At 36.8% G+C, this 27251-nt stretch overlaps 1 protein-coding gene across 1 annotated transcript; it reads right to left on the minus strand.

Annotated features, from left to right (window-relative positions):
* Window positions 1-2465: 2465 nt before the first annotated feature.
* LOC121314827 (GMP reductase 1-like) lies at window positions 2466-26029 on the minus strand. Its single transcript, XM_041248531.1, has 9 exons — window positions 25510-26029; window positions 19099-19218; window positions 18553-18636; window positions 17606-17779; window positions 15987-16068; window positions 15688-15794; window positions 11570-11612; window positions 10519-10678; window positions 2466-6053 (listed from the first exon to the last, which is right to left on the minus strand). Exons 1-9 carry the CDS (start codon window positions 25594-25596, stop codon window positions 5873-5875), a joined length of 1038 nt encoding a protein of 345 aa, XP_041104465.1. The 5' UTR covers window positions 25597-26029; the 3' UTR covers window positions 2466-5872.
* Window positions 26030-27251: the final 1222 nt, after the last annotated feature.

Genomic DNA, 27251 nt, shown 5'->3' on the forward strand with positions numbered 1-27251 from the left:
ATACAGTACATCACTGTTATGTCGCAGTCCATCGGAAACAAACTTCAGAAAAAAGTTGTTTTGTTGTGGTTTTTCACCACCATGACTATGTTATTAGTCTGGATAGTATTGTTTGTTATTAATAGTTTTTGAACTCTTAATAATAATGATTATTATTATTATAATGACACCTCAGAATGTGGGGGCCACTTTAAAAAATGCACATTTAAACCTTTTTTAGGGTAGAATTAATAATACTTTATAAGCACTTTTAAAAACTAGAAGGCCCAGAGCCTGTTTATTATTACTGGGTTGTTTTTTAACAGAGTTTGGTCAATCCTAGGTCACACATGCATATATTTCTGAGAGAAAGTTGAAAAGTTAAGGTCTCTAGAAGTGTAGAACTGAACTGGCAGGCACAGAGAATCACCTTTTTAATTGAAGCAAGCAATTTTTGCTCAGCAGAATGCAGTGCAGTACTGTGTCTGTTGGATATTTTCATAACACACATCTAAAGGGGAAAGGCCAGAATACCAAAACTTTGACACAGTTGTCAACCCCCCACCCCCCCACCCCCCCACCGGAGTTATGGATACCTCCACGACTGTCCTTTAAGTTTCAAACAGTTGGGCACCTCTACTCCTGGGCAAATTTTCTTTTCAAATAAACCTTGCTTCAAATTTGTTACCTTACTGATAGGATATTTTTGTTTTCTTTGTAGCACTATAATCATATAAAGACATATAACCTTTTTCAATGTTGTAACTAAATTGAGAGGCTTAACAATATATAAAAGCACTCACACTGCGGAATACAGGTAATGTTTGTTTTGTTTTTTTCCTTAAATTGCACAAAAGAAAATTGAATGTTAATGCGAGTATTTCAGTATTTTATTTGTTTATAATAACGTTGAATGTCACACCTTGTGGGAAAGAAGACAAGAAAACAAAGACAAGTCAAATGATTGCTGTTTGTTGAACACATGTAACGTGATATTAATGGCTATCGCCAGAAAGCAGACTGGCTGAGATTTTTTAAAGCTCAACTACACACTTATGTTTAATCCTGAATACAACTAGTGTTCTGTTTAGTTTTTTTTGCTATTCTTGAACCTTATCCATACTGGAAATGGCAAACAGTGCACCCTGGCAGAGAGCATTTGACCCAGTTAAACCAGTCGTTTTGTGAGTGATGTGTTTATCAACCAATCTAACTGCTGGAATGCAGAAGCCATTTTCAGTGTTTTGTTGATGTTTTGTTACTCCTCATCTCAGACCTTCATTAAATCAGTGCAGTGCTGTATTTCCAAATGTGACATTTCTAAAGGTAGTTAACATTTGCTAAATGTATGTTAGTTTGCTTCTGACTATCATAAAAACATACAATCTAATCCGGCATATATATTTTAATAAAAGGCATTTAGAACTGTCCACACGTTACAAAAAGCATTTTACATGCTTGTCAAACTAACACTGGCCAACAAGTCTTGTTCCAGTCTTCTCAATGTGTCTCATTGTATGACTAGTCCACAGTGGGCACCAGTGTCTAATACCACTGTTGTCAATAGATGACAGGTACAACCCTTAACACTGACGCTGTGGGTAAGTGAATACCCCTTTTAAAAAAAAGAATACATTTTCTAGCACTAATTCGTTCAACTAATAAAATAAATCATGTGGGTACTGGATTTTTGAGCTGTACTACTGTACATTTTTACAATGGCAATTTTTTTCATTAGTTTGAATACCAATGGCAAATACAAAAGAGGACTAGGCTATTTCAGCCATGTTACTTGGAAATGCAGACTGGCCATTTACCATCCCGCCCCACAAAAACTAATGTTGAGGGTAATGCTTTTATTTTTCTGTGGTTAAGCACCTTTGGATGGGAAAGAGTCATGTTTTAATGTTGTTAATACATATGTAGTAGTTACTGTTTTATAACAGGGGGAGGGGGGTGTTATAAGTCGAAGAAAAGAAGAAACTTCAGCAGCCTAAAGTTGTTTATTATAGTAATGGGAGGGTTGAGGTGTTAGAAGTCTTCCTGCAGAAATGAACTGGAGGCTGTGCTGTGAAGTCATGGCAGTGGAAATGGCAGGTCTGGGCAGTAGTGAGGGGTCAGGGGAGGGGGAATAATGTTTTGCACCTTACTGATAGTAGAAGAAACCATTTTAAGTGAGTACAGACATAGTTAAGAGCTTTATTGTGAAAGGAGAACTTTTCCATATGCGTGCATACTCTGTAATTCCAGTGTAATATATTTTACTTGCACTAGCTTTTTTTTAAAAAACAAATATAAACAAAAATGGAAGAATTCAAATTCTATTTTCTAACCGTGGTGTGTCTATTTGTAGGATACACTCAAGTCTGTTCATTGGATTTTATGGTCCCTTTCTTTGATGGTGCTTGCAGGTTTTCTAGTTAGAATTTATTTCATTATTATGAATACAAAACAATATTTGATTCAATTTGAACAAATGTGTTAAAAAAAAAAAAAAAAAAAAAAAAAAAAATTGTCTGTATACCAGTACAAGTCTATTGTTTCAGTATACTCGTACTAATAAAATAACAGTGCCAATTGCAAGCTGTGCCTTTGGAGTTGTATCTGCTTTAAACAAACAAATGTAAACTATTACAAATGTGGTATAAAACCATGCTTTTTTTTGTCTTGTTTGTATGTTTTTGGACTTTTCCATTGTTGTGGAAATTTCCATTCCTGGTGACTTCAACTGAAAACAAAGGATTTAGTTTTCACCTACTACTCTGTTTCTGCACACAGATAACAAACTCTTATTTAGGGATATGTCTGAACCACTGGAAAATGTCATGCCTTCCATTATGGTTAGCCAATGATTGGCTCTGTGGGAGTGTGTACATCGGTGTTCTTCTGGTGAAGGAAATGAACATCAAATAAAACATACATGTTGGTTCACAGTTTCACAGTGGTATATACTGTACCATGTTACTAAAAATGTTCATACAAATAACACAAAAAATTCAGCGATTTTGTCAGTAATTCCATACACTAAATTTGATTCTTAAAATGAAAGTTTTAACAAATAATGTAATACAATTTACACATGGCTTAGATGACTTACATTCTAACATCGCTCAAACCAATTTGTGTCAATTGAATGATTAAGCTAATTATAGGGCAAGTTTCGGGGGTGTAGCAGTTATAGCAAATAAAAATATAGTGTACTGAAGCAAGAAAACAAGAGTAGTAAGACCTAATGAAGAAGAGAAGTTGAGAGAGCCCAACTTGTTCTGTTCAGGTAAATGTCAGATATTTGGTGTATCTCAGCTTTGCTATGCTCCTGTAAGAAGTGGAGTGTATTCAACAGTTTTGACTCTGAGGTAAGGTATCATGGGAAATTTAGACACCAGCACAGGTAGATTAGGATACTAGCTAATGTATTTCTCAGTGTTGCTGAAGTCACTGTAGCCAAAGCATTTGTCTAGTTGAAATTTTACATATGTAATGTTGTTGAAGCTGACACACTGGGATCCTCCAAGAAGCTGCTTGCTGAGATTCTGGGATAAATAAGCTACTAACAACCAAATGAGCAAGATGGGCCAAATGTAAATTTCTTATGTTCTTATGTTTAAAGGTTTCTTGGATATATTTTGCTAACAACGGGGTCTGTATGATGTAGGGGCAACAATGGTTCCACCAAGATATGGGAACAGCCACTCTCTCTGAGATCTACTGTCCATTGGGATCCCATGATAACTCCAGAGTATTACCCTGAAGAACCTTAGAAGAACCATTAGCAAACCACATCATGGCCATCAATTGCCACACAGTGGATTAAAAACAGCTATTGCACAGTGGCTCTGATAAGGCATTACACTAATACTGTTTTCACATACAATACCCTTTTATTCTGAAGCTGTAAATCGATATTCATCTATTAATTATAAATCGCTCCTTGCCTTCAAAATAGGGAACTAAGACAGTAAATAACTTGTAGTAGTGCATTATACTCCATCTGATCTGCACGACTGTTAACACCATAAAGCGAATGTCATTCCCAGACGTTTATACTGTGAATAACAAGGGTATGCAGTGTAGATACTGGTTCACACTAGTTCCACTGTGCTGTGCTTGCCTTCACATACACTACTACAGGTTTATTTTGTTGATTTGCTTTTTCGTTTCAAAACTACCTTGAATTCCAGTGAAGGCAGACAGATGTGAGTCTAGCCCGAGTGTGTGCTGTTGCTACCATATTAAAACCTGGTGTGAAAATGGATTAACGCCATGTTAAAATATGACAATGTTACCACTGTAGTACCATTCCACCACTGTGTACTGTTGTAGCAGCCCTTGCGCTGTCATAGTCAATTAATGAACTACTACTGCATTGCCATTTGATGATGATGTGATTAAGGACTGTTTCTCACAGCCATATACATGCTATCTTTCCCATGTTTCCTACAATATAGGCTTTATCCCTTGAAGGTCCACTCTTCAGTCAACTGTAGCTCAGACTGCAAACCCATCTTATCCCTGGGCTCTTTAAAAAGGAAAGATGCCAGTTACAGATTTATGACTTTTTAAAAACATGTATTATACCCCAAATTAAGTTAAAGTGCAAAAGAATGTCCTAACCAAGATGTGAATTGCAAATGATAACAAGTGTCTAGACAAACAATAGTGAACAGTGTGTTACTAATGGAAATTAGTTGAAACTGAAATTGCTTTAACAGGAAACAATATGTTGAAAATGATATGTCAATCTAGCTTAAAACCTGGAACTAGATGTTTTCTCTTAAGATAGTATCAAGCAATTACCATTGTAACAATGGCCTTGGGCTGTTAAATAAATATTAGTACAAATGCAATGCCCAGCATAAAATGTAAAAACATTTGTGTTGAAAAGTAAATTGAATGACAGAGGAGACTGCACCAGTGAGTAGTGACAAGGGCGATGAAATCAATGTGATTTTGTAATCTGTTTCTGACTGACCTGGGGTTTACCAGCTGGCACAAAAACAAAAGCCAGAGAGAACACCTGTTTGTAAGTTAGTAGATAACTTTTATTTTTAATAAATTTACACATACCGGCATTTGCATTCAAGTTGCACTCAACAACCACATTTCACATTCGCATGACATTTTAGTTTTAATAGCATTCCCCACTTTCTTATCTTTAAAACCTGTCTGGGTCTCAAACGGTGTAAAACAAGCAAGTTCATATTTTCCATTACATTTGCCATGGAAATCCTAACACCAGAGTAAATGAAAGAATCCTTAGTTCTCATTTCCCTTTGTCCCTGAGACCGGATGTACAGTACAAAAGAAAGAAAGAAAGTCTGTTGCTTCCTCACTGAGCCAAACATAATACAGGATTAAGGTCACACAACGAAGAAGCAGAATTTAAAAAATAATAATATATATTTTAAGTAAACATTTTAAAATAAATATATTTGTTTTCTGAATGCATGTGAACAGGTTTAAAAGTTTAAACAGTAAACACAAATAAAAATCTTAAACGGCATAGCACTTTACAAACCTACAATCTTGCATTTACTTTCATAAGGTTTCATTATTTCTAGTATCATGAGCATGACATTTTAAATAATCTTCTTACCTAAAAGGTTTAAAAATATTATTTATTAAACATACTTTTACAGTCTTAGGTTGTTAAACTGAATGGTGTTTTACACCGAAACTTTGGTAAAGAAACTACCTGCAAGGTGTCTGAGATTCTCTCCGATTATATAAAGAAATAACCTGATTTTAATGATGCAAAGCTGAATTTCTGTTAACTGTGCGACTACAGCTACTGATCAAAACACAGGTTTATGGAAATTCTAAACCATCCTGAGACTCAGAAGAAAATTGTTGGGTAAACCCCAGCAAAAATAATCTGTGTCTGACACCCAGGTTAGGAAAACATGTGACTGGATTGTTGTGTGACCCGGATGAAGGTAGTCCTTTGACTCAGCTCCTTCAGCTTGGCAGCTCCCACATAGGTGCAGGTGGAGCGCAGTCCCCCGAGGATGTCCCGAATAGTGTTCTCCACATCTCCCCTGTAAGGAACTTCTACCGTCCGGCCTTCCGATGCCCTGGACACAGGAGCGCAACATAACACATAAGAGAATCATTTAGAGCTTACGTTTACAGTCACAGGCTTATAGATTAGAAATGGCCTGTCACGCTTTCTATTAAAATTAGTAATTTAACCTTAAATGTTACCCCTCCCCCCCACTCTTTTTTAGAACTGATCTTGTATACAAATGTAATCTCTCAGGTCAATATGACCCCATGTAGCTTTGTATTCAAGAAGAAAATAAAATGCTTTCACTTTTTTTTAGGACAGCATCTCCATGTATAAATCAAGCTAGGCTGTCAAATTCCAATGTCATCAAAATGGTTCCACCAAGAATCAAAAATATAATACTGGAAATTACTAACTTGGAAGGTAGGTGTGGTCTTGGTGCAAAGTGTTAAGAATTTGATTATGTTGATAGGCATGCATACATTGGGTTACTTTTGTTAGCTGGAGTGTACAGATGCAAAGGAGAGGCGACTGTTTGTTTGTGGAATACAAAAAACTGAAGGGCTATATTTCCAGCCACTATTAACCCTTCTCCACTGGCACGGTACGGTACAGGTATGGGTGGTTCTCCACTGGCTATTTGTTGAGCCGATCGAGAACCAAACCATGAAACTCCATCAGAAGACATCTGAATCCAGCTGCGAGCCGAGCCGAGCCGGGGACAGGATTAAGGATTTTTGTTCTTATGTTGTGTTAGTCAAAAAACTCCAGAAAGAAAAACAACAAACATGTCGTGCAGCGATGAGAGAAAAGTACAGCTTAGCTAGTTTCTCTGTGGGCAGATAGAAGTGTACAGAAAGATCTGCAGTCATGCATCAGATATGAGAAAGTTTATGCACGAATTTCTGATGATTTGAAGCAAATGAACATAAATAGTGGGTATGGTATACTTAACTGACACTCAGAAACACAAAATTCTACCAAATTTCTCATTCTTGACCTTTATTATATTAATATAAATGAAAAAATAAAACCATTCTTAACTTATTTACAAAAATATAGTCAAACAAAATACTGTAGAGCTGTACCATGCATACAGTACGGCTCTGGTTGTGCTTGCGCAGCTTCTTCTTTTTTTTTTTAATCACCCAGACAAAAAAACAACTAGAAAAAACAACAACTATCCTTAAAAGAGATATCTCTGGCAAATCATATTTTTAAAACCACCTTTTTTCTCATTCAACACAACTAATTGAACTTTAGTAAGTCGATATAATCAGTAAAATGTGTGGATTATGTTGATTATAAAGACATTACTAAATATAATTAAACAAAATATAACGATACAAGATACAGCTGTACCGTTGGTCTATTAATTTTTGAGCACCATTTGTTTGCGTGTCTTTTGGCAAACTGAGTTAATTAATAACAATTAATAACAACTGTCTTTCATTGCGTGTGATGTCAATAGCATGGCTCGGCTCTGCAGTGGAAAAACAACCCAGGCTTCCCTTAACCGCATCGTGAGGGTTCCGTACGGACCTGGCGCGGCTTGATTGTACAGTGGAAAATATTCCACATCATTGCTAGAGTGATTTGCTTTGATAATCATGACACAAGAGTTAACTGATGCAAAAAAAAAAAAAGATATTAGCTGCTATCAGGGGAATTGTGGGATATCTGGGTAGAAATGTTGGCTTTGCTTTACAAGCCAGCACCAAATGTTACAGTGGGCCTTAACCCAAAATGTAGACATCAACACAAAGGAGAGAGAAGAGATTTGACACAGTGGGCTGGGGGCGCTCAACCCACTACACAGACTTAAAGACCCAGACATGGTGACTACACAGGCACAGGCCCACACACACACACACACACACACACACACACACACACACACACACACACACACACACACACACACTACCATCTACCACACTCACAAACAAAACACAGACAGACACTGGAACACATACAAAACAAAAGACAGCAAGCACCGTTTAACTGTTTACAAGAAAAGCACTTTAACAGCAAAAATCTCCAACAGTCCCATAGTCCTTTGCAGCAGCTATTTCAATAAGGCAGTCTTTGGGCGGGCGGGCCTGCCCTGGCTTGCTGCACCATCCCCTAACATAAAAGAGTAAACGCTATCCAAAGAAAGGCTGTTTCAACTTGTTTGACATTGCACTGGGTCAATACGGCCTGAAGTATAACAGATGTACAGTAATAGCAGCTTATTTTTATTTATTTTTTTCTAGCACGTAAGACACAGAAGAATACAAAATGCATCAATTAGAAAATGCACAAAAGACCCCTTGACTCCAACTTTAATTTTATCTACCCACACACTCAAAGTCCCCAATAGTTACAGCTGAATTCTGGACTGGCTCTGGCTCTGAAAACGATATGTGTATGTCTGTAAACAATCTGTCAATGCTATTTTTATTTACAGTACAACTCTGGTATTAGGGGAATTTCTATATTTCTTGATATCACAGTTTAGTCTTCATCAGATCCCCTTGAAATCATTAGAACATGGTCTACAACCTCTAAATGCAAAACATTTACTTCACTCCCTTTTTAAGCCAATTGTTCATAATTGTACACTGCAGTTCCCAAAGAGCCTGACAAATCTGGAGAGATTGTGGTTGGTTTGCTCCAAAACTGAGCTAACAGGCAATAGCACTGGCGACACAAGTAACATTGAAGGTCCTGCAGATTTTCTCCAGCAGTCTTTGAGGGAATTTCCCTGCTGCTTCAGTAACTACACAAAATTGTTTCCTTTAAGAGGTAAATTAGGGCCTGTTACAGCCACAGCAGTAGCATACAGAGAAACAGTGGTATTAAATGAATTAACTGAAAAACTAACTATAATTTTAATTATGTACATGATTACATTATTACTTGCAGAAGACAATGAAAACAGATGGTTGAGGACTATGAGCTACCCTAAGGCTTAGATAATTAGCACAACTGGCTTCCTTGACTCCAAAACGGGATTTAATATTGAATATTCATGGGTCTTGTTTATCTTCTCAGACAAGCAGACAGGGCCTTGACATCATGCACAGGGTATAGAGCAGCCAACTGAGTCTTTGAGGTTCTCCTCCCTATGGTTTAGTAATAATACTTTTTAAAAACAACAGAGTCACTTAATCTTGAGGGGGGTGGTTGGACTATTCTATGGATATTTTGTTCACAATAAGTACCACTAGTAATTGGTACTTTTATATAAGGGCATATTTATAAACATTATCCTATATATATTAACTACGTATACGTAGGACAGTTAGTTTCGGCAACAGAGAACCAAGAAATCAACAGCATAGCAAAAATGGGCTGGAGTGCCTTTGGAAGATTAAGCATGGTTCTGAAGGGAACTACCTTCATGCCTCAAAAGGAAAGTCTTCGACCAATGCGTGCTGCCAGTGCTAACTTATGGATACGAAACCTGGACCCTCAATGCAAAAATGACTCAAAAATTACAAACAACTCAATGGAGTATGGAAAGATGCATGCTGGGAATAACAAGAAGAGACAGGAAAAGGAAGGAATGGATAAGAGCGAAAACAAAAGTATGCAATGTTATTATAAGAGCGAAAAAACGGAAATGGCAGTGGGCCGGACATGTAGCAAGAAGAACAGACCATCACAGGACCAAGGAGATACTAGACTGGATCCAAAGAGATATAAAGCGACCAAGAAGAAGACCTTCAGGAAGATGGCAAGATGAAATTAGGAAACACGCTGGAGCAACGGGGATGAGGGATGCAGCAGACAGGATTTTGTGGAAGAATCTTGGGGAGGCCTTCATCCAGCAGTGGATTAAAAAAGGCTGAAGATGATGATATATATATATATATATATATATATATATATATATATATATATATATATATATATATATATATTAAAGACCTCGATTAAGTTTGTAATTGTGTATAAATGTACACTCTGAACCATCAAGTGTAAATTCACAAGTTAATGAGAGAAGTGTCTAAACTCTCAATACCACTGCCAGAAAGGTACAAAGACACTGGCTTCATTGTGTAGTCCTATACTGAAAGAGGGATAGCAGGGTCATATGCCACTGTCCTTGCTGGAATGAACTTTTATGTGATTCACTGGTTTTCTGCTGCAGTATTAGTTTGAATGTGTTAGGTGTGTTTTGTTTTTTTCTCTGTAATTCAAAAATTCCAATGAAATGTATTGTTGTTGGTGTTGGAGTTGCAGTGTTATGCTACTTGAGAATTGCACTGCAACAGGTAGCCTCGTATTTATCTGGGCCTATTTTACAACATGAAGTTAATGTTAAATTTGTTCAAATTGTTAATGTGTTGATTTTACTGTAAATAAAATGCTTTATATGTTCCTAATGTTGAAGAAAGATGGCAGTATAAATTTATATAAATTCAGTAATAATAGTAATAGAACGAAAGGGACGAAGTATTTTACATAATAAAATATTAACAGTTTAAGTATTTCAATTCCAGAAACCTAAGAAAATAAGGCCTAAACTAGCGATCACTGACCTGTATTCAGCGACACCTCCCACATATTTCTTCATGGCGGTATTGGAGCTCATTCCATAGAAGAGCTTCATCTTTTTGCCATTCTTCTCAATGACCTCCCCTGCACACTGACCATGACCGGCAAACATCCCTCCCAACATGACAAAGTCAGCTCCTGCACCTATGAGACAAACATAAAGAAACAGGTTGTATGTATTAGCATTGACCCGACAGCTGCTGCGTTCAAAAACACACAATGATAACATTCTGTAGATTTATATGTAGATGGCCTCAAACGATCACTGTGACAGGTGTTTATAAAGTTACTTGGAGACATTTGGTTTGTTTTCACATGATGAGTTTCCACTGTGGTTTATAAGGGGAACTGTTCCCACTCAAATATTTCAATCTATATGCTGTTATGTGTCATTTCTATGTTCTTTTATTGCATCGTCCACTCAAGGCAGGATGTTTTGAACAGCTGAGTAAAGCATATTCACTGCAAGGGTCTTACTGATTTCTTACAGCTGCACCTTTTGGCTTTGTAAAAGGCGTATTAACGGTTCCTACAGTAGGTTGCTATGTTATCTGTGCTGGAATCAACTAACAATGATTTTTGAAAAGTATAAAGGCATTTGTCCATATGGCCCCATATAACTGGAGCTGAAAATAAAGCAAAATAAAGCCTACCCTTGTAACAATACATTTAAGAGCATACTAAGAGGGTTCTAACATATGAGATAGCACATGAGCAAATGTGGAGAAGAAGCCCTTATAAAAGTTTACAGTGATGTATTAAAATCACATTCAAAGCCTTGTATGACTAAGATAATAAATCTGTGATAATTATGGAAAAGTACTGTAAACGAGTTACTATGCAAAGTCAACTTTTACACCTATCCAGCCACATTCAGGTTGCGTGTTTTCTTGCCCAGACGCAAATCAAATCAGCAGCACTAGCATTCAAAATGCATGACTAATGACCAGCATGACTGCCAACGTTTCTCACCCAAGATCACCCCACTACTGAGATGCCACAACTGATTCCTTTACACACATATTAATAACTTACCAAAGGCTTTGGCGACGTCACCTGGGCAGCTGCAACCCCCATCCTTTATATATAAATACAACAAAAATAGTTTTAGCACTTTACAGATACAAGACAAAACCACCATCCAATAAAGACTTTACATGAGGTATTTTGTTTTTCATTTAAAAGCCCAGAATTATTCCTAAAAATTCCAATGTAATTAATACATCTTTGGTAAAACTAAATAAAAACTACCAATAGATGAATTCTCTCTTAATTATTTCAGAATTTGAGAATCAAATAGTTAACTGGAAACTAACATTTTATTTACATTTTTAACCATGCTCCATATTTGTTTAGCTTTTTCTCCAGTTAAATGTTTGCAACCCTTTAAATACAGGTATTATATAAAAAGGTGTTAACGTACAGTACTTGGTTCAACTAAGTTACTTTCATTAATTACTACTCAAGCAAGTACTGTAGCAGCAGTAATAGTCTTTCTGTTTATTAAGTAGAGATTAAGTAATAAGCACATATTAATGCAACTGAATTTACAAAATGAGCTTGTAATTCAGCCCCTTGTGTTCTTATCAATCTGCACAATACCATTGGGCTTTCAAAGCCCCATACCACAAAGGTTTGCTGCCACACTATATTAACATCGGCTATATCAATTATACAAACCACATAGTTTGAGAAAGCATCTTTACAGCTTGTGCACAGCTATATTCCAAAAAGTTCCATTACAGGAGTGGTCCAGTATAAAATAACATGTTTAATTCATGTTTACAAACCATTGGATTACAGATGCCCTCCCCCCATAACATTAGCATTACGTTGACTAAACCAAAAGCACCTGGTGTGCAAATGCATTTTGTGTTGCATAACGGTTTTTAATGTGAGCAATCAGGTTCGCGATGGTTACATATTGTTACAAATTCTGGATTTTTAAGTCTCTTCTGTCTAAAATCAATGTAAGCAGCATCTAATGCCTCCCTGATCTTTCTCGCTTTTGTCTCAAAATGTAGGCCACATTTTTTGAAAGGAAAAGGGAAATCTAGTCAACCTTGTGTTAAACAGCTCAACGAGAAATCTACACGTGGGTTTTATATACAGCTGCAGTGTCCCACAGTCATGTTCAAGAATATAATGACTGCAATCTCCCATACATTAGCGTGCTATGCACTATGCTTCATCAGAAACCAGACATTGATGCCCTACCAGTTTGTTTACATTGCCAGAGGTAGCTTTTGCTCCAAACAGCATCCAGATAGCCAAAAAAAAATCCATCCTCCTCCACCTTCCTGCTGCAGTAGGAGTGTTTCAGTGCCATGTTCTGTTTGTGTTAAAACTATCATTGCGGGGAACCCAAGTGGCGCATCCAATAAAGACGCTCTACATGGAGTGCAGGACGCGCCCTATAGTCTAGATGTCATCGGTTCGAGTCCAGGCTATTCTCTTGCAGACAGAGGATGGGAGCTCCCAGAGGGTGGCGCTCAATTAGCCAAACACCACCAAGGGGGAGGGAGGGCTATGTTAGCCAGGATGTCCTCAGCTCAAAACACACCAGTGATCCCTGTGGTCTGGCCAGGCACCTGTGGGCCTGCCTGTAAGCTGCCCAGAGCTGCATTGTCCTCCAACGCTGTAGCTCTAAGGTGGCTGCATGGTGAGTCTGCAGTGTGAAAAGAAGCAGTCATTTCAGAGGACAGCGTGTGTTCACTTTCACTGCTTCCGAGTCAGCGCAGGGGTGGTACCAGTGAGCTGAGCCTAAAAATATTTGGACATTACTAAATTGGGGAGAAAATAATAAAAGTAATTGGCGACCACTAAATAATACATTTTAAAAAAAATACCATTGCAAAATGTAAAGTAATACAAGTGAGAGTATGCAGAAGGCTGTACATTTAGTAAACAGACAAAGAGAAATTATATTTTAGTTTAAAACTGAACAACATAGCAGAGGCCTTTTAACTCTTCTGAAAAGCTTGTTACAACGCTGCCATCTCTAGGCCAAGCACTGCAATTTCTTGCTAGTCTGAAGAACCTTGCTTTACAGTGGGTACCAGTTCTATATTATTATTACAAGTAGTAGCAGTGCAATTAAAAGGGCATTCTGACCAAAACTCTTGAGTCAATTTAGGCCATGCCTAGTTTCAATCTTTCACTGCTTGAACCCACTTACCCTAGTGCCCCTAGAAAAAGAAAGAAAATATGCACTGTGTGTGGAGGGCTCACGAAGCTTTCACAAACATACTGTACAAAAATATTTGGAATGTTTTATAGGTACAAAAGTATCTGATTTAACATTATCAAAGATGAATGACTACTGATTATAAAGGGTTTTATTTTTCCAAGGGCCTCTCTTCAGTATACAATCTTTGGTTACAGTGGCCTAGCACATTAAATATTTACCCTTTTCCCTTTAAATTAAGTAAAGGTAATTATATTGCAAAGACTGTTTGAACAGGAGAGATCACAAAGGCATTACCCTTTTCATAGCTGGCACAGAGCAAGAATGCTTTTAGAGCACCGCCTAGCAACAAGCCATGAGCACATGCTAGGACAAGAGCAGAATGTAATAACATGCACTTTTATTTCTAGGCACACATCATTTGCTGACTTCTTCATTTGACATCTTTTTCACTATAATACTGTGTTTTGTATATACGTTTATATTTGTTTTAAAATTCAGCACTTATGGGTCAATTGTGACCTTTCCAGCCAGCAACCAGTAGTGATGCCTTTGACAGACAATGAGTCAACCTTCGATATTCAATTCTGCCACCTCTTCAAAGTAAAATGCAATGATAGCGGCTATTATGCCACTGTAAACAGCTGTTACTATAAGAGGAGTAATCTCCTTTTTAGCCAAGTGTTTTATTTAGATAAAAAGCATCTAAAATGCTCTAAATCCATTAATACCCGTTTTGTAACATTTTGCAATACAATAAGTGGCACTGAAAGGCTGGAATTTACTTATTGTTGCTTCACTGGCAATAGGATCAGATTGTATTTCATTTGTTAATAACATGTATGCAACCCTTTTTAAAACATTGCATTTAAAATGGGTATTTTTGAAGTTGCTAACCCCCTATATCATTTCCCAATTATTAAATGGGTGGAAGACAGTAATAATAAAATACAGTGGAACTATCACAATATCGCCGTCATTTTGTAGTTTATTTGGGGTCACATTTAGTGTTGCACTCTGCTTCATCATTTTAGGTTACTGCTCCAAATACTCAATCATGAATTGCAAGGTAAAACTTGTAAAAAACTTCAATAGTCAAAAGTTTCAACTAGCGGCTTCATAACCCTGACGAGTATTTACCTAAGTGTATACCTGCAAATGAAATATGATAAGTGATTAATAACTCCCTTTACTGCTATGCTGGTTATTCAATCTGAACAGTAGGTAAGAAAATGACATTAATAACCCCAAAGCAACTGGGGTTTGTGACGTAGTTAACATTGCTCTAATGTACGACAAACCAGCATATGTTATGCTGAGAAAAATAGTAAATAAATCAACAAAAATATAAGAAAAAAAAAATAAAACAATAGCAAGCCCCGGTAGGAAATAATCATTACAAAAACATTTTTCATTTTACTGTGTATCAATTTCTGCTGTGGTCATCACATCCTGGTGACTTTTAAAAACTCAGAAGTTTAAGCACACCTGCAGACTCAATATAACTCTGGAACACCAGAGTGTAACCGTTTGCATGTCTCCCTGCAACTCTACCTCTGGAGGACTTAAGAAACACCATGTTTGTTCTATGTAGTATTTTTTACTAAAGAAAAGAACACTGCATCACAATGCTGCACTTACCACTTTGAATTGTAAACTCTTGTTCTGTACCAAAACACCTTGTTATACTGCATTGCACCAGCAGCTGGAGGTCAAGGTCATATGATTACATTTGAAGTATTTGAAAAGCATTTGCAAATGTTGTTACTACATTTACAAAATGATCCACAATGCCTTACTAACACTTCTATTAGACATTAAGTATTAAAAAAAAAACAATACACCTTGTGGAGTGGGATTCTTCAAAAATGGGTTTTGATTAATTCTATTATCAAATTTAGCATGTTGAAAAAATACCAGTTTGGCTTCCTGTTGATTTTTGTCTTACACAGAGTGATGCACTTACAGAGATGATGTGTCCCTTCAGCCCATGTGCAGAGTCAGAGCACTCCATCACAGCACTCAGCTGGGGGTATCCCACCCCTGTCTTTATGCGAGTGGTGCAGACCGAGCCTGGGGGGGGGGGGGGGGAACGCAGAACAATTGAGCAAAATAACATTGAAGATGGGGTTATACATTCAATAAGTTGTGTATAACATTTCAAAACATTTTGATTAAAAAGACATTTGCAACAAAACACACAAAACAGCAGTTGAAGCCATAAATGGGTTGAATGGTTAATTTATTTAAACAGTTCTGTTGTACCTGGTCCAATGCCCACTTTAATAATGTCAGCTCCAGAAAGAATAAGCTCCTCGACCATCTCTCCTGTCACCACATTACCAGCCTGAATTTAAAAAAAAAAAAAAAAAAAAAAAGATATTTTTTTTTGTTTGTTTGTTTGTTCTGGTTTTTTTACTAATAAGGATATGCTGTGAATGTACCCCACTTATTTAAATCCAGATCTGGAATTTGTTTAACTACTTACCCAACCTTTATCTGACTTTGTCTAATCCAGCAGAAAAAAAAAAAACTACAATGGAAATAGGTGTGTAAAACAGGTGCTTTTAAATTTTCAGATAGCGGTACTGTATTGAGATTGCTGTTTAGAAAAAAATTGGTTGTGTTGACACCGTAGTTATAAGATGAGCCTTTAGATTTTATTACACAAGTTAAACTGCAAAATACGCAGAATAAAAAGAACAAGAACTGAAAGGCAAAAAAGCAAGCTGTGGAAAAACGGTAGTAAAAGGCTTATGAAATAACACATTGGGCCCTATTCACAAAACTTCAACACATTAAAGGCTGTTTTATGAATGTAACAAACTTTGATATTAATTTCACAAAAATGCCTACTCCCTTATAAAGGTTTACCGTGTTGACGGCAGATAATGTTCATCGTCTCCTTCTTATTATCCATACAGCCATGGACAGTGAAGCCCTGTGTGCTGTCCACTCACTAGATGCTGAATAGGCTTTTGATCGCCTGGAATGGGACTATATTTGGTCGGTTTTAGATCACATGGGATTGGGGACAGGGTTTATCAAAGTTTTATATGCCAATCCTTCAGGGAGCCATGAGCACCTTTTTTTCATATGATCTAGAAATGTCCGGATATTCTGGGGTCGGGTTTGTTCAACTTTGTCCATTATTCTCAGAAAGAATATTCCTTGTTCCCCTATAGTCCTTTTGTTAAATGATGACACATCACTTGATCTGTCTCTACAGTAGAAGCGGATTTGGTTATCTGGTCTTACTGCTGCTAAAAGGATGATTGCTCTGCGCTGACAGCCTCTGCGTTCTCTGCCTTGATGTCAGTGGACCCTTACTTTTCTTGACATTATCTCTATGGAACTTTCCATTGCTTGAGTTCATGGGGCCAGGGAGGGAACTGTACAGGTTTACCACAGCAGACACCATTAACTCGTTGATAAGCCCGTCCCCAGTTATCACTGACTGAGATGATGATTTCAGGGTCCTTTGGGGGATGGAGTGGGAGAGAGGTTGCCACCTGGGGAGGGGAGGCTGGGACAGGGAGGGGAGTGGGATAGGGAGGGGGTTCGGGGTAAATATGTGATTGCTAACTGTTCTATTGTTTTGATCATTTCTTTCTTAATAAAAATTTGATCACAAAAAAACAAATACAAGTTTACCATGGTATTTTGGCATTTCACCATGCTATTCCCACGGTTACAATATCCTTTACCATACCTTACTATTCTTTACAATACTGAGCTGGGCTTTACTACACTTTCACTGTGCTTTATTACATTTTTACTACAGAAAAGTTTTATAAGGGCTATAACAACAATCTAGAACAGTTTAATGAACACAGACTCAAAATATTAAATATTACTTCATATTACCCATTTCTAGAGCCTACCATGATGGTGTGAGTGGGGAATTTGCCTCGGACAGTTTTCACAAATTCCACAAAGTGCTCAGAGTAACCGTTAGCAACATCGAGACAGATGTACTTTATTTGTGGGACCGCCTCCAGGATACTGCACAGCTTTTCCAAGTCGGCCTTCCCACTGCCTGAGCTTGCAGCCATGTGCTAGAGGAGAAAGGGGCAGAACTTAAAGGAGTGCTTTTGAATCCAAATCCATTAGCTTTTTTAACACTCTTAATGTCTTTGGTTCTTCACTTTTTTTGTTATTTAGGTTTTTTTTACATTAATTATGGACAAGTAATATTTTCAGACATAAGTCTTTCGATAAACTGCTGCATCCTGGTACTTTTTCTGTAGGTCACCTGGTCTGACTGCAGTTAGGCTATTGGAATGAGTCCAAACTACAACATGTGAAGTGATTAGATACCAAGAAGCAGCAACAACTTTTCATCTGTTGAGTTGTTTTTAAAATACCTGCATGTTGCAAATTAAAGTATAAAATGCAAATCACCAAATGATGTTCAGTAAAAGAAAAGGGGAACTGATCATATTGCTTGTTTAGCACTATAAAAGACAATCAGCAAGTGAAAGAAAGCTACCTTTAACCATGCTGGTAGAAATTTGATACAGTACATTGACTACTGTAATTAACCTTTCACAAAATACTGGTTTGTATTATGCATTGTATACTGTACATTAGCCGCGCCCATGGCAACTTTTTTTATTTACACTTTATGTTATCATAGCCAGTGCACCACTATGAGTACTGATTGATTTTAAATTCAAATTTGTTTTGGAATCAGGCCTTGTAAATGTATAATGGTGACAGCATTGACTGGGAGGAATATATTCATATTACTATACAGTAAAAACTAGGGGGCTAACATTAGCCAATCATTTATCTTCATTTGAATTAATATTGAGGATTTTGTACATACCTCTAAACACTCTGGGAAGTTGACTGCAAACTTTTTCCACTCTTCCACTGAGTAGTGTTTCTGCACAGCAATGAACAGTGTATGCTGCATGGAAACAATTGGTGAGGTGTTAATAATCAGTACGGATTATCTTTTGTTGGTCTGTATAGCTACAGTATACAGTGAAAACAAGTTAACATAATCCAAGCCCCCAGCCAAGATCGGCAACAAAAAGACCAGAATTTCAAACCAGGGCGCTCCTAATAGAGTGACTCACCCTGCACTCCAGTGCACTGTTTACTGAATGAGCAACTGGGGTTCCTAACATTAAAACAACAAAACAAAATATAGTGTGAGACGATTCCCAAAAAGCAAGTTTATGATTTCAGGGAAACCATATCAATAAGTTAACTGCTTAGTGTTAAGCTTTTTGTTGTTTATTATTTACTGTCACTTTGCCTTTTATAACTTAATACATTTAAAATGTCAAATAAATGGTTTCAAGCTGGCAGATTATTTCAGTGTTTCTGTAGGCATGAAGGCACACAGAAAGTGGGCAGCACCTACTTTAGTTAAAACCTGTGCCATTTCAAAGGTCCCAGTTGTGTCCATGTTTGCTGCAATAATAGGGATTCCAGTGTAAGTCTGCTTGGAGTTGCGGAATGTGAAGGTCCTCTGCAGAGCCACCTGTGGAGAAAAACCTGTCAGTATAGCAGCAGTATAAACCAAATCTTGCACACACTGTAAAACTTCAGACCTGTCACTGATATTACTGAAGAAAGGGTGGCTAACACTAAGTATTGTGCAAAGGACGTCATTGACTAAAGACAACACAAGGCACAGATACATCTCTCAATCTATCTGTAGAAATAAATACAATCTATTAACGTGTAACACTTCAAAGAATGCACAGAAATATGCGGGTTTGGATCTTTCAGTAGTAAACCGTATCACATTTTGAAAGTCCTACCAAGTTTGATAGAAATGATTGGAGGCACCAAATCCCAAATACCTTCATTTTTGAACGGTCAGATCCGTAATAAAGTAACTAGCATCATTGGGATCTGTTTTGGAAAGTCAGATGATTATTTATTTAAACATTTTTTGTTGTTTATTGTAGAATAATAAAAATGATGTATCTGGTTGGGAAATGTGCAACAATAAAGGCTGGGCTAATTGCTCATTGATTGTTTATTATCAGAATACTATTACAGGCTTTTCTAAGGGATGTAACTTTAAACATCTGTTCTGATAAAGATATATTGAACATTTTGTAAAATCATCATATTTAAGATGAATATATATATATTTGTTAATACAATTCTTATTGAGACATAGTATTGGGATAAAGTACATTCACATCTTAAGACTCTACAAATACTGTAAACAGTATGTTTATTCAATGCAACTATTATTAAAGCAATCTGTTGAAGGAATCTGCCAGGTTTATAACTTCAATTTCTTAGGTCATTTTCAAGTCCTAAATCCTAATTTATATATTTGGGGAAATTAGAAATCGGATGACATCCAGAAAACAACAATTTCACTTGAAAATACGCCAGCCGAACAAAGTTACACAACACCAGTGTGACTGGGATTTATCGAGAGACAGATTCATCAAAGATATGAATATGATTCATTAAGCCTAACGCAAGCCGGAGCTTGACTTGTACATGCTTTGTCACAAGTGGTATCTTGTAATGCCCTTTTGCTCAGGGGTAGTGTCTTTTCATGCTTTATTTCTTATAAAACACAGAATGCCCACGCTTTACTGAACACTACAGATGGGACATTACTCAACCATGTGGTAATATAGCCTACAAATCCTGTTGATCTTTTCTTCCAAAGTCTGTTGCACATTTAATTAAAAGTTTACTCAGTTGTTGATTCAGTTAGCGAAGTAAGTTCTTGTAATAAAATAGCTTAATGACAACAGTGTATACTTAATAATGGACGCAATGAAAAAGCTACACAAAATGAAAAAAGGCCTGCAAGACTGCATTGTGTAAGTTTTATAAATAATATTCAAATGTAGTTTTGAGCATATTTGTATACATGAGGACTTGAAGTGTAAGACTGGTCTATGGTGTTTACAACTAAGAGAGAGAACAAATAATGCATTGTGAGCGACAATAAAAAGATCAATTTTGACATTTAAGTATGCTGTTCTTACCATATTTTCCAATATTGTTTTACTGTATAATCCAATATTGTTTTATTGATGATTATGCAACATGAAACCACAAATAACCTGCAACTATAAAACAAACCCACTTGGTTTGAGGGTCCACCACCAGGCAGACTGAACAAGATTGCAATAGATTGAACCAAGTCAGGGGCTGATGATTTACAAATTACTGACAGTAGCAGGTATAAATGAGCAGCAATAGCTGACACAGCCCAGTCATTGTGTGGACAAGACCAGCGTTGTAACCAGAGCTGACATTCTACCAAGGTCAAACTCTGGTTTCAAGCTTAATAACACTGGCGTAGCAAGGATTTAACTTCGGTGGGGGGGGGGGGGGGGGGGGGGATGGTGAAGCTATATGTTATACAAGGTCAAACTTGGTTAAAAGCTTAATCACTGGCGTAGCAAGGGAGTTTCGCTTTTGACGCCAACATTCTTTGGGGGGGGGGGTGATGGTGATGGCAATTGAGATTTTCCACACATATGTAAACGGGATGTCCTCAACATCATACCTAGTTACGACCATGGATGAGACTCATATTTGACAAACATTAAGAAAGGAAAACTTGTCGTGAACCATAGGCATCTAGAAATGGCTCCCTCTTTGCCATCTTTAAATAAAAGAAGCGTGTTTTGGTGTGGCGCCAGAATCATGAGCGTTACAATCTATTAGGAACCTGCCATCTGTGAAACCAGGGGTGATCCATCGTGATGTGACCTGGCATAGATCTGATGTCAGATTTTAAAGGATTTAAAATGGAAATGCAGCACACATCCAAGGACTACCCTGGATTAAACCCCATAGGTTTTATGGGGTCCCAGATTTGTGGTTTGTGTGATTTTCTATAGCTGTGAGACACATAGTGTATGCAAGACCTTCTAAGGATGATTCCCAGCAAAGCTCTATGAATTGTTTCAGGAACTTGTGTGAAAATCAGTAACAGTAAGTGATGGAAACACACCAGGAGCTCTGTTTCCAGTTGCAAGTGGTGTGGTTCTGTTGCATGGTCAGTTTGTAGATGAGGGGGTTGTAACTTTGAGGTTCTACTGTAACCAAAAAGTCATTAATGTCCAACCCCTCACAGACAAGAAGTGTGTACAAATTTTCCAATGGGTGGCGTAGCCATGGATACACAGACAAATAAAGTTTATTTATTTATGACGTGTCAAGTCAGAGCTTTTAATTAATCATTTCCACACAAACATGTTGCTTTAGTGTGACAGTTCTCTAATTTATTGATGGTTATTTCAATTAAGGCTGCCCACAGGTGTTTAAATGTAACTGTGTGAATGAATCTGGAACAAAGGTGTCATGTTCTTGTTTGTTTCTGACAATATGTTCTAAACCTACTCTTAAAGTACCTCTTTATATTCTAAAATGAGTTTTACAAATAGGGGACTTTGCAGTTTAATGTGAGGTGGTACTTTATTGGAAAGCAATGGTACTGTGACCATTGTGTGAATAAATAATTAAAACCACCAGTGGATTAACAGTTTTGTTTTGGATGGAACTTTCAGCAAGGTCATGTGGAATACAAATACATGTTACTGTGGAAACGGTTTCCAGTTTCCCCAAGATTTAATTGACCTGTAAGATCTGGCCATAGTTTCCTTGGAGATTTTTTTACACCCTGTGTTTTGTTGGGACTCTGCTTGAACTAGTTTCATATTTTGTAGCATATGCATCTCTCTCATTTCAATATATAAGCAGTATTGTTTAATTATTTTTTGTATGATGACTGTGTTATTATTTTGGAGGGTGCGCCTCAGTGTGTAAAATATTTTGAAAGATGTATTTGGTTACAGCGAGTCCAGAACTCCTTTTCTTTTTGCCTGTTTTTTTTTTTTTTTTTTTGTATAGTAGGATGGTTTCCCAAGTTTTTAGAATACCTTATTCACTGGCAAAATTTTTACAATGGAGCCAAAACACCACAAAAACTATTTATCATGAACAACGACAAGATGTTCTCATTGTTTTTCTGTCCAGAGGTTTAGACAGGGCTGTAGAATCAAGCAGAGCTCCTGAAGCAACTGCTTATGAAATTCCTGTCGGCAGGCTGCAGATAAAACAAGAAGGAACAGCACAGGGAGATCAGAAAACATGTGCCATCAATTTCTGCAGTATTAATTGGATCCATTTTTTTCATTGCATGGGCCGTCTTGCAGGAATGACAGATTTCATAGGGGCTGAGTGCTTACTATACATTTTAAAATTTTTTCAAAAGAAATATTGATTGAGAATGCTTGACTATTGAAAAAGTTCTTATCTTGGGTTTGGTTTACAATACATCAAGTCTGCATACGCTAGTATACTATTAAAATAAATATTGAAAGAGGACATTGTTGCATTGAAAAGGAATTGTTAATGTTAACTTATGGGTGTGTGAAGCTAGCAGTTAGAATTCACATTTACTTTTGCATTAAGCACTATATTACGTTTTTTATTTGGTATTTTCTTTTTTGCAGGTCATGCACTTAGCTTCAATAATTAACTCTTTCCTCCAAAGTTTGGTAACAAAACAAATACTAATACCACTACCTGAGAGCTGTTTGTTTTGGCTAGACACTTGTGTGTTGAGATTTGAATGACCCCTGATAACAGGTTTATATGAGATAACGTATCTATATCCCTCGGAGAAACAGATAATTTAGATTTGTCTTTGCTCAGCAATGAACACATGGATTTGTCTATATAACTGTCTAAAACAGTGGTCCCAAAGATGTGTCCATGGGCAAATATGGCTGCAAGACCAGATTGTTGTGCCAGAGATGGCAGTTGACGTTTTATGTAATACTGTAGCACTGATGGTATGGGAACTGTCCAACACAATCTACTACTCTGTGTTCTCAATCTCTGCTTATGTGCTATTTCATATATATGTATTTTAATGTCCTTTTATTTCACATCTTGGAAGTAGTTACTTAAATGCCAAAAGAGAGAGATGATCACGTCCTTGTGAGAAATACACAAATGGACCTGTGGCCAAAAGGAATGTGAGAACCCCTGGTCTAATGGAACAGAATCCCATCACAGAACACTAAACCTCTGGTCTAATGGAACAGAATCCCATCACAGAACACTGAACCCCTGGTCTAATGAAACAGAATCCCATCACAGAACAGTGAACCTGGGGGTGCTTGCATAAAGATACAAATGGCTTAGACTGGCCAATGTTCAGTCAGACTTGCACAAGACAGACTAGTTTAAGGAAATTTAGTCCAAAAAAAGCTGAATGGTGGACATTTTCAGAAAAGAGGTTATATGGCAAAACGAATTTAATCAAGGCATCTGGTTATATAAACCATGTATATTGTTGTTCTTGTTATTGTCAGTATCAGTATCAGCATTCATATAAACCCCAAAAGCAGTATTTAAATATCTGTTAAAAAAATAAATAAATAAAACAGTGCAGGCACGTACAGGGGGTCCTCGTAATCCCATAACAAGCACAAGGTTAGAGTGAAATGTACAGTATTTGTGAAATATACAGGAGGCTGGGAGGGTAACATACAAGTTTCTTGTAGATTGGTGCTAAATCAACTTTGCCTAGTTAAATGCAATGTATAATTTAAATTTTACAAATATTTAACATACTAGACACTGCACTTTATAGAACAGTGTAACAATTTAAATGTAGATATATTCATAGGAGTAGACTACGTGGGTATTTTATTATAAATTAAGTGCAGCAACAATCTATTCGACTAAACGTGTGTTAAATTTCTTTTTTTTTTTTTTTTTTTTTTTTTTTTTTTTTTTTTTTTAGTTCTTCTGTTTCTCTTACATGGAAATAAACACCAGCTTGTATTAGACTGATTTAACCATTTTAAGACCAGTATAGCTCCTTAGACTAGTGTAATCCACTAAGCAACTGGCCCCAGTTGTTGAAATGATGCTGGCATCACTGCTAGCCCAGTGACATCATCATGCAGCAAGAGGGCGTGGTGTTCTCTACCCCTGTACACTACTGTTTATGTTTATAAAAATGCAGCTTGGGGTACATCACAAAAACTAAAAAGTCTGTAGATGATTTGTACGTGTCCATAATGTAATTTGTCATGCACTGCACTCTTCTTAAAGCAAGAGCATGTAATCTCCTTTACATGACAACAATTGCATATTATAAGGAAAACGTATAACCGTATAATAGAAAGAAGTTACTGAGCACATGAGAAAGTGGGTGAAATATGTCTAGTTAACGTGTTGCTTGTGATGGTGAGCGTTAAGATATTATAAAAGGCGGTTAATCAAAATTACACAAAACCATGAAACAACATATAACAAACGGATACAAAACAATACTAAACGAAGCAGCTTTGAGCTGTGGAATGCTACAGCAAAGCCAATGAGTCTTTCGAGCGTCTGTAACTTTTAATTTCTATTTTTATCAGCTTTCACTGTGCCACATGGCTTTATTTTAGTTATTTCACATTGACATTTCAATTTTAGTTTAACTCCTAATCCTGTTATCAGACCAATTATCCATTAACACTGTAAATCCAAGGCTGTGCATTAGCTTTCTTTTTTAATATCACAGTTTTAAAGGAACCATATAGTAACATACAATGTTACTATACGACTTGCTGTTGCCAGAAAGTCAATTCCTAAATAAACAGTGTAGCAAAATATATGCTTCTTTCTTAAAAATTAGGCATATGTATACTATTCAATAATAATAATAATAATAATAATAATAATAATAATAATAATAATAATAATAATAATAATAATAATTTAAAATATAGACCTGTCTTAATGTTGTATACTATTTTGCCAAAAAGAAACTCACCTCAGATCTGCTTTTAAGACTACTTCGTTTAGGTTTAAGTAGCACATCTTTAAAGTCCAGTTTGAGGTCTGCATCCACTCGCGGCATGGTTATCAATTTGTGAATACAAATTGACCCCTTTGCGTGCCTCAATAGTCACTGGTTCAGAGCTCCGGCATCCAAAGCTTGTCCTCTTTGTTGAGAAAGTATTTATAGTGAAGGAGAGGGTGTCAGTATCCAAACCTCCCATTGCTTTATTTGGAGAAGCCTGCTTTGCCAAGTTGCATAGCTACAGTCCTTCTCAACCAGTCCTGTCAGTTCAGGCTAGCGTAAGCACCTCCATAATTAAATAGGTTCGTGAGCCGCGGTCTTTCTTTGTCAGTCAGAATTCCTCAGGTGACACAATGAAATCAATAGTCCCCGGGCCACAGACAGTAATTTTTTTAAATATTGTATAACCTGACTGATTAAACGTCCCTTGTAGCTGCAGAAAAAATGTTATCAAACAAGGTTGTCAGGAGGTAGTTTGAAAAGGGAATAACCTTACTGCTATACTGTTTACGAACATCTTCTCATAATTATTATGCATAATTTATATATTATCTTGCCACCCAATGGTAGTGTGTAATCTATTTGCATTTCTATTATGATTTTTGATCTACAGTTAACCTTGGAGAATGTTCAGTGCCTCCTACAGTATGGTATTCGATTTATAAAACTGCTGCCGACTGTTACCTTATATATAGGCTACAGTATATGTGTAATCGGCCTTTTTATTATTATACGCGAAACTTTACTCCTCAGCTGTGCATTAAAGCAAATTGCAGAGCTATAAATCAGCCGGTAATTATCTTGGATTTCCTATACAGTAGTGACTAATTGTAATGTTTAGGGTTCTTGGTGTAATACATGTTGATTAAAAAAGGTTGAGGGAGTTGAGGCTAGGAATGTGATAAGACAAATAAATAATATTTGTGGTGTGTTAACATCAGTGGTGTAAACTAGTGTACTATATGCAGTGACCATTTTATCATTTACATGTCATTGTATTGATGCACATTTCCTCGCTGTTTACGCGTAGTAATTGTGTACTGTATTGTAGCGAGCTCTGTGTATGTATACTCACGAAACAAGATGCGGGAATCCAAGAAAAAGAAAACTTTGAATTAAACCGATCTGCCAGCAAAACAGCACACAACAACGTCAACAGCAGCAACCACCACCGAGGCGCTCAACGCGCTACTTGATGTTAGATCCTCCTACCGCACCTTGTGATGGTTTCAATAACGTGCTAAAGATTTCAGCAGAATAAACCTTCCGATTATTTTGTTTTTGATACCTGATCCACACAAATACTCCCTTTCTGACCATCGCAAAATGAGCTTCAATGGGTCTCTTCAGGTAAATGAAAGATGGCAATAACATACAATATAGGACAGCCAACTTGTTCTGCTGAAAAAAAAAAAAAAAAAAAAAAAAAAAAAAAAAAAAATCTCAGAAGAATAAAACACTATGTGGCCTGTGACTCAGCTGCGGGTCAGCACTAGCCTTTATAATACAAAGAACTATTAGAGGAAAATAAACAAGCCTAGTTAGCGTTGAAAAGTCATATTAAGAAAAAAAAATTAAACACACAAAATGCATTCATATTAATAACCATGAAACTTGAACAAAAAAGTCCTTAACCCCTTTTTAAAAACAACATTCTCACAAGTACTTTTCAGTTTTTCTGCTTTCCACATCCCTGTGAGATTAATGGAAAA

This window comes from Polyodon spathula, chromosome 4 (assembly GCF_017654505.1).
Source record: "Polyodon spathula isolate WHYD16114869_AA chromosome 4, ASM1765450v1, whole genome shotgun sequence".
NCBI lineage: Eukaryota > Metazoa > Chordata > Actinopteri > Acipenseriformes > Polyodontidae > Polyodon > Polyodon spathula.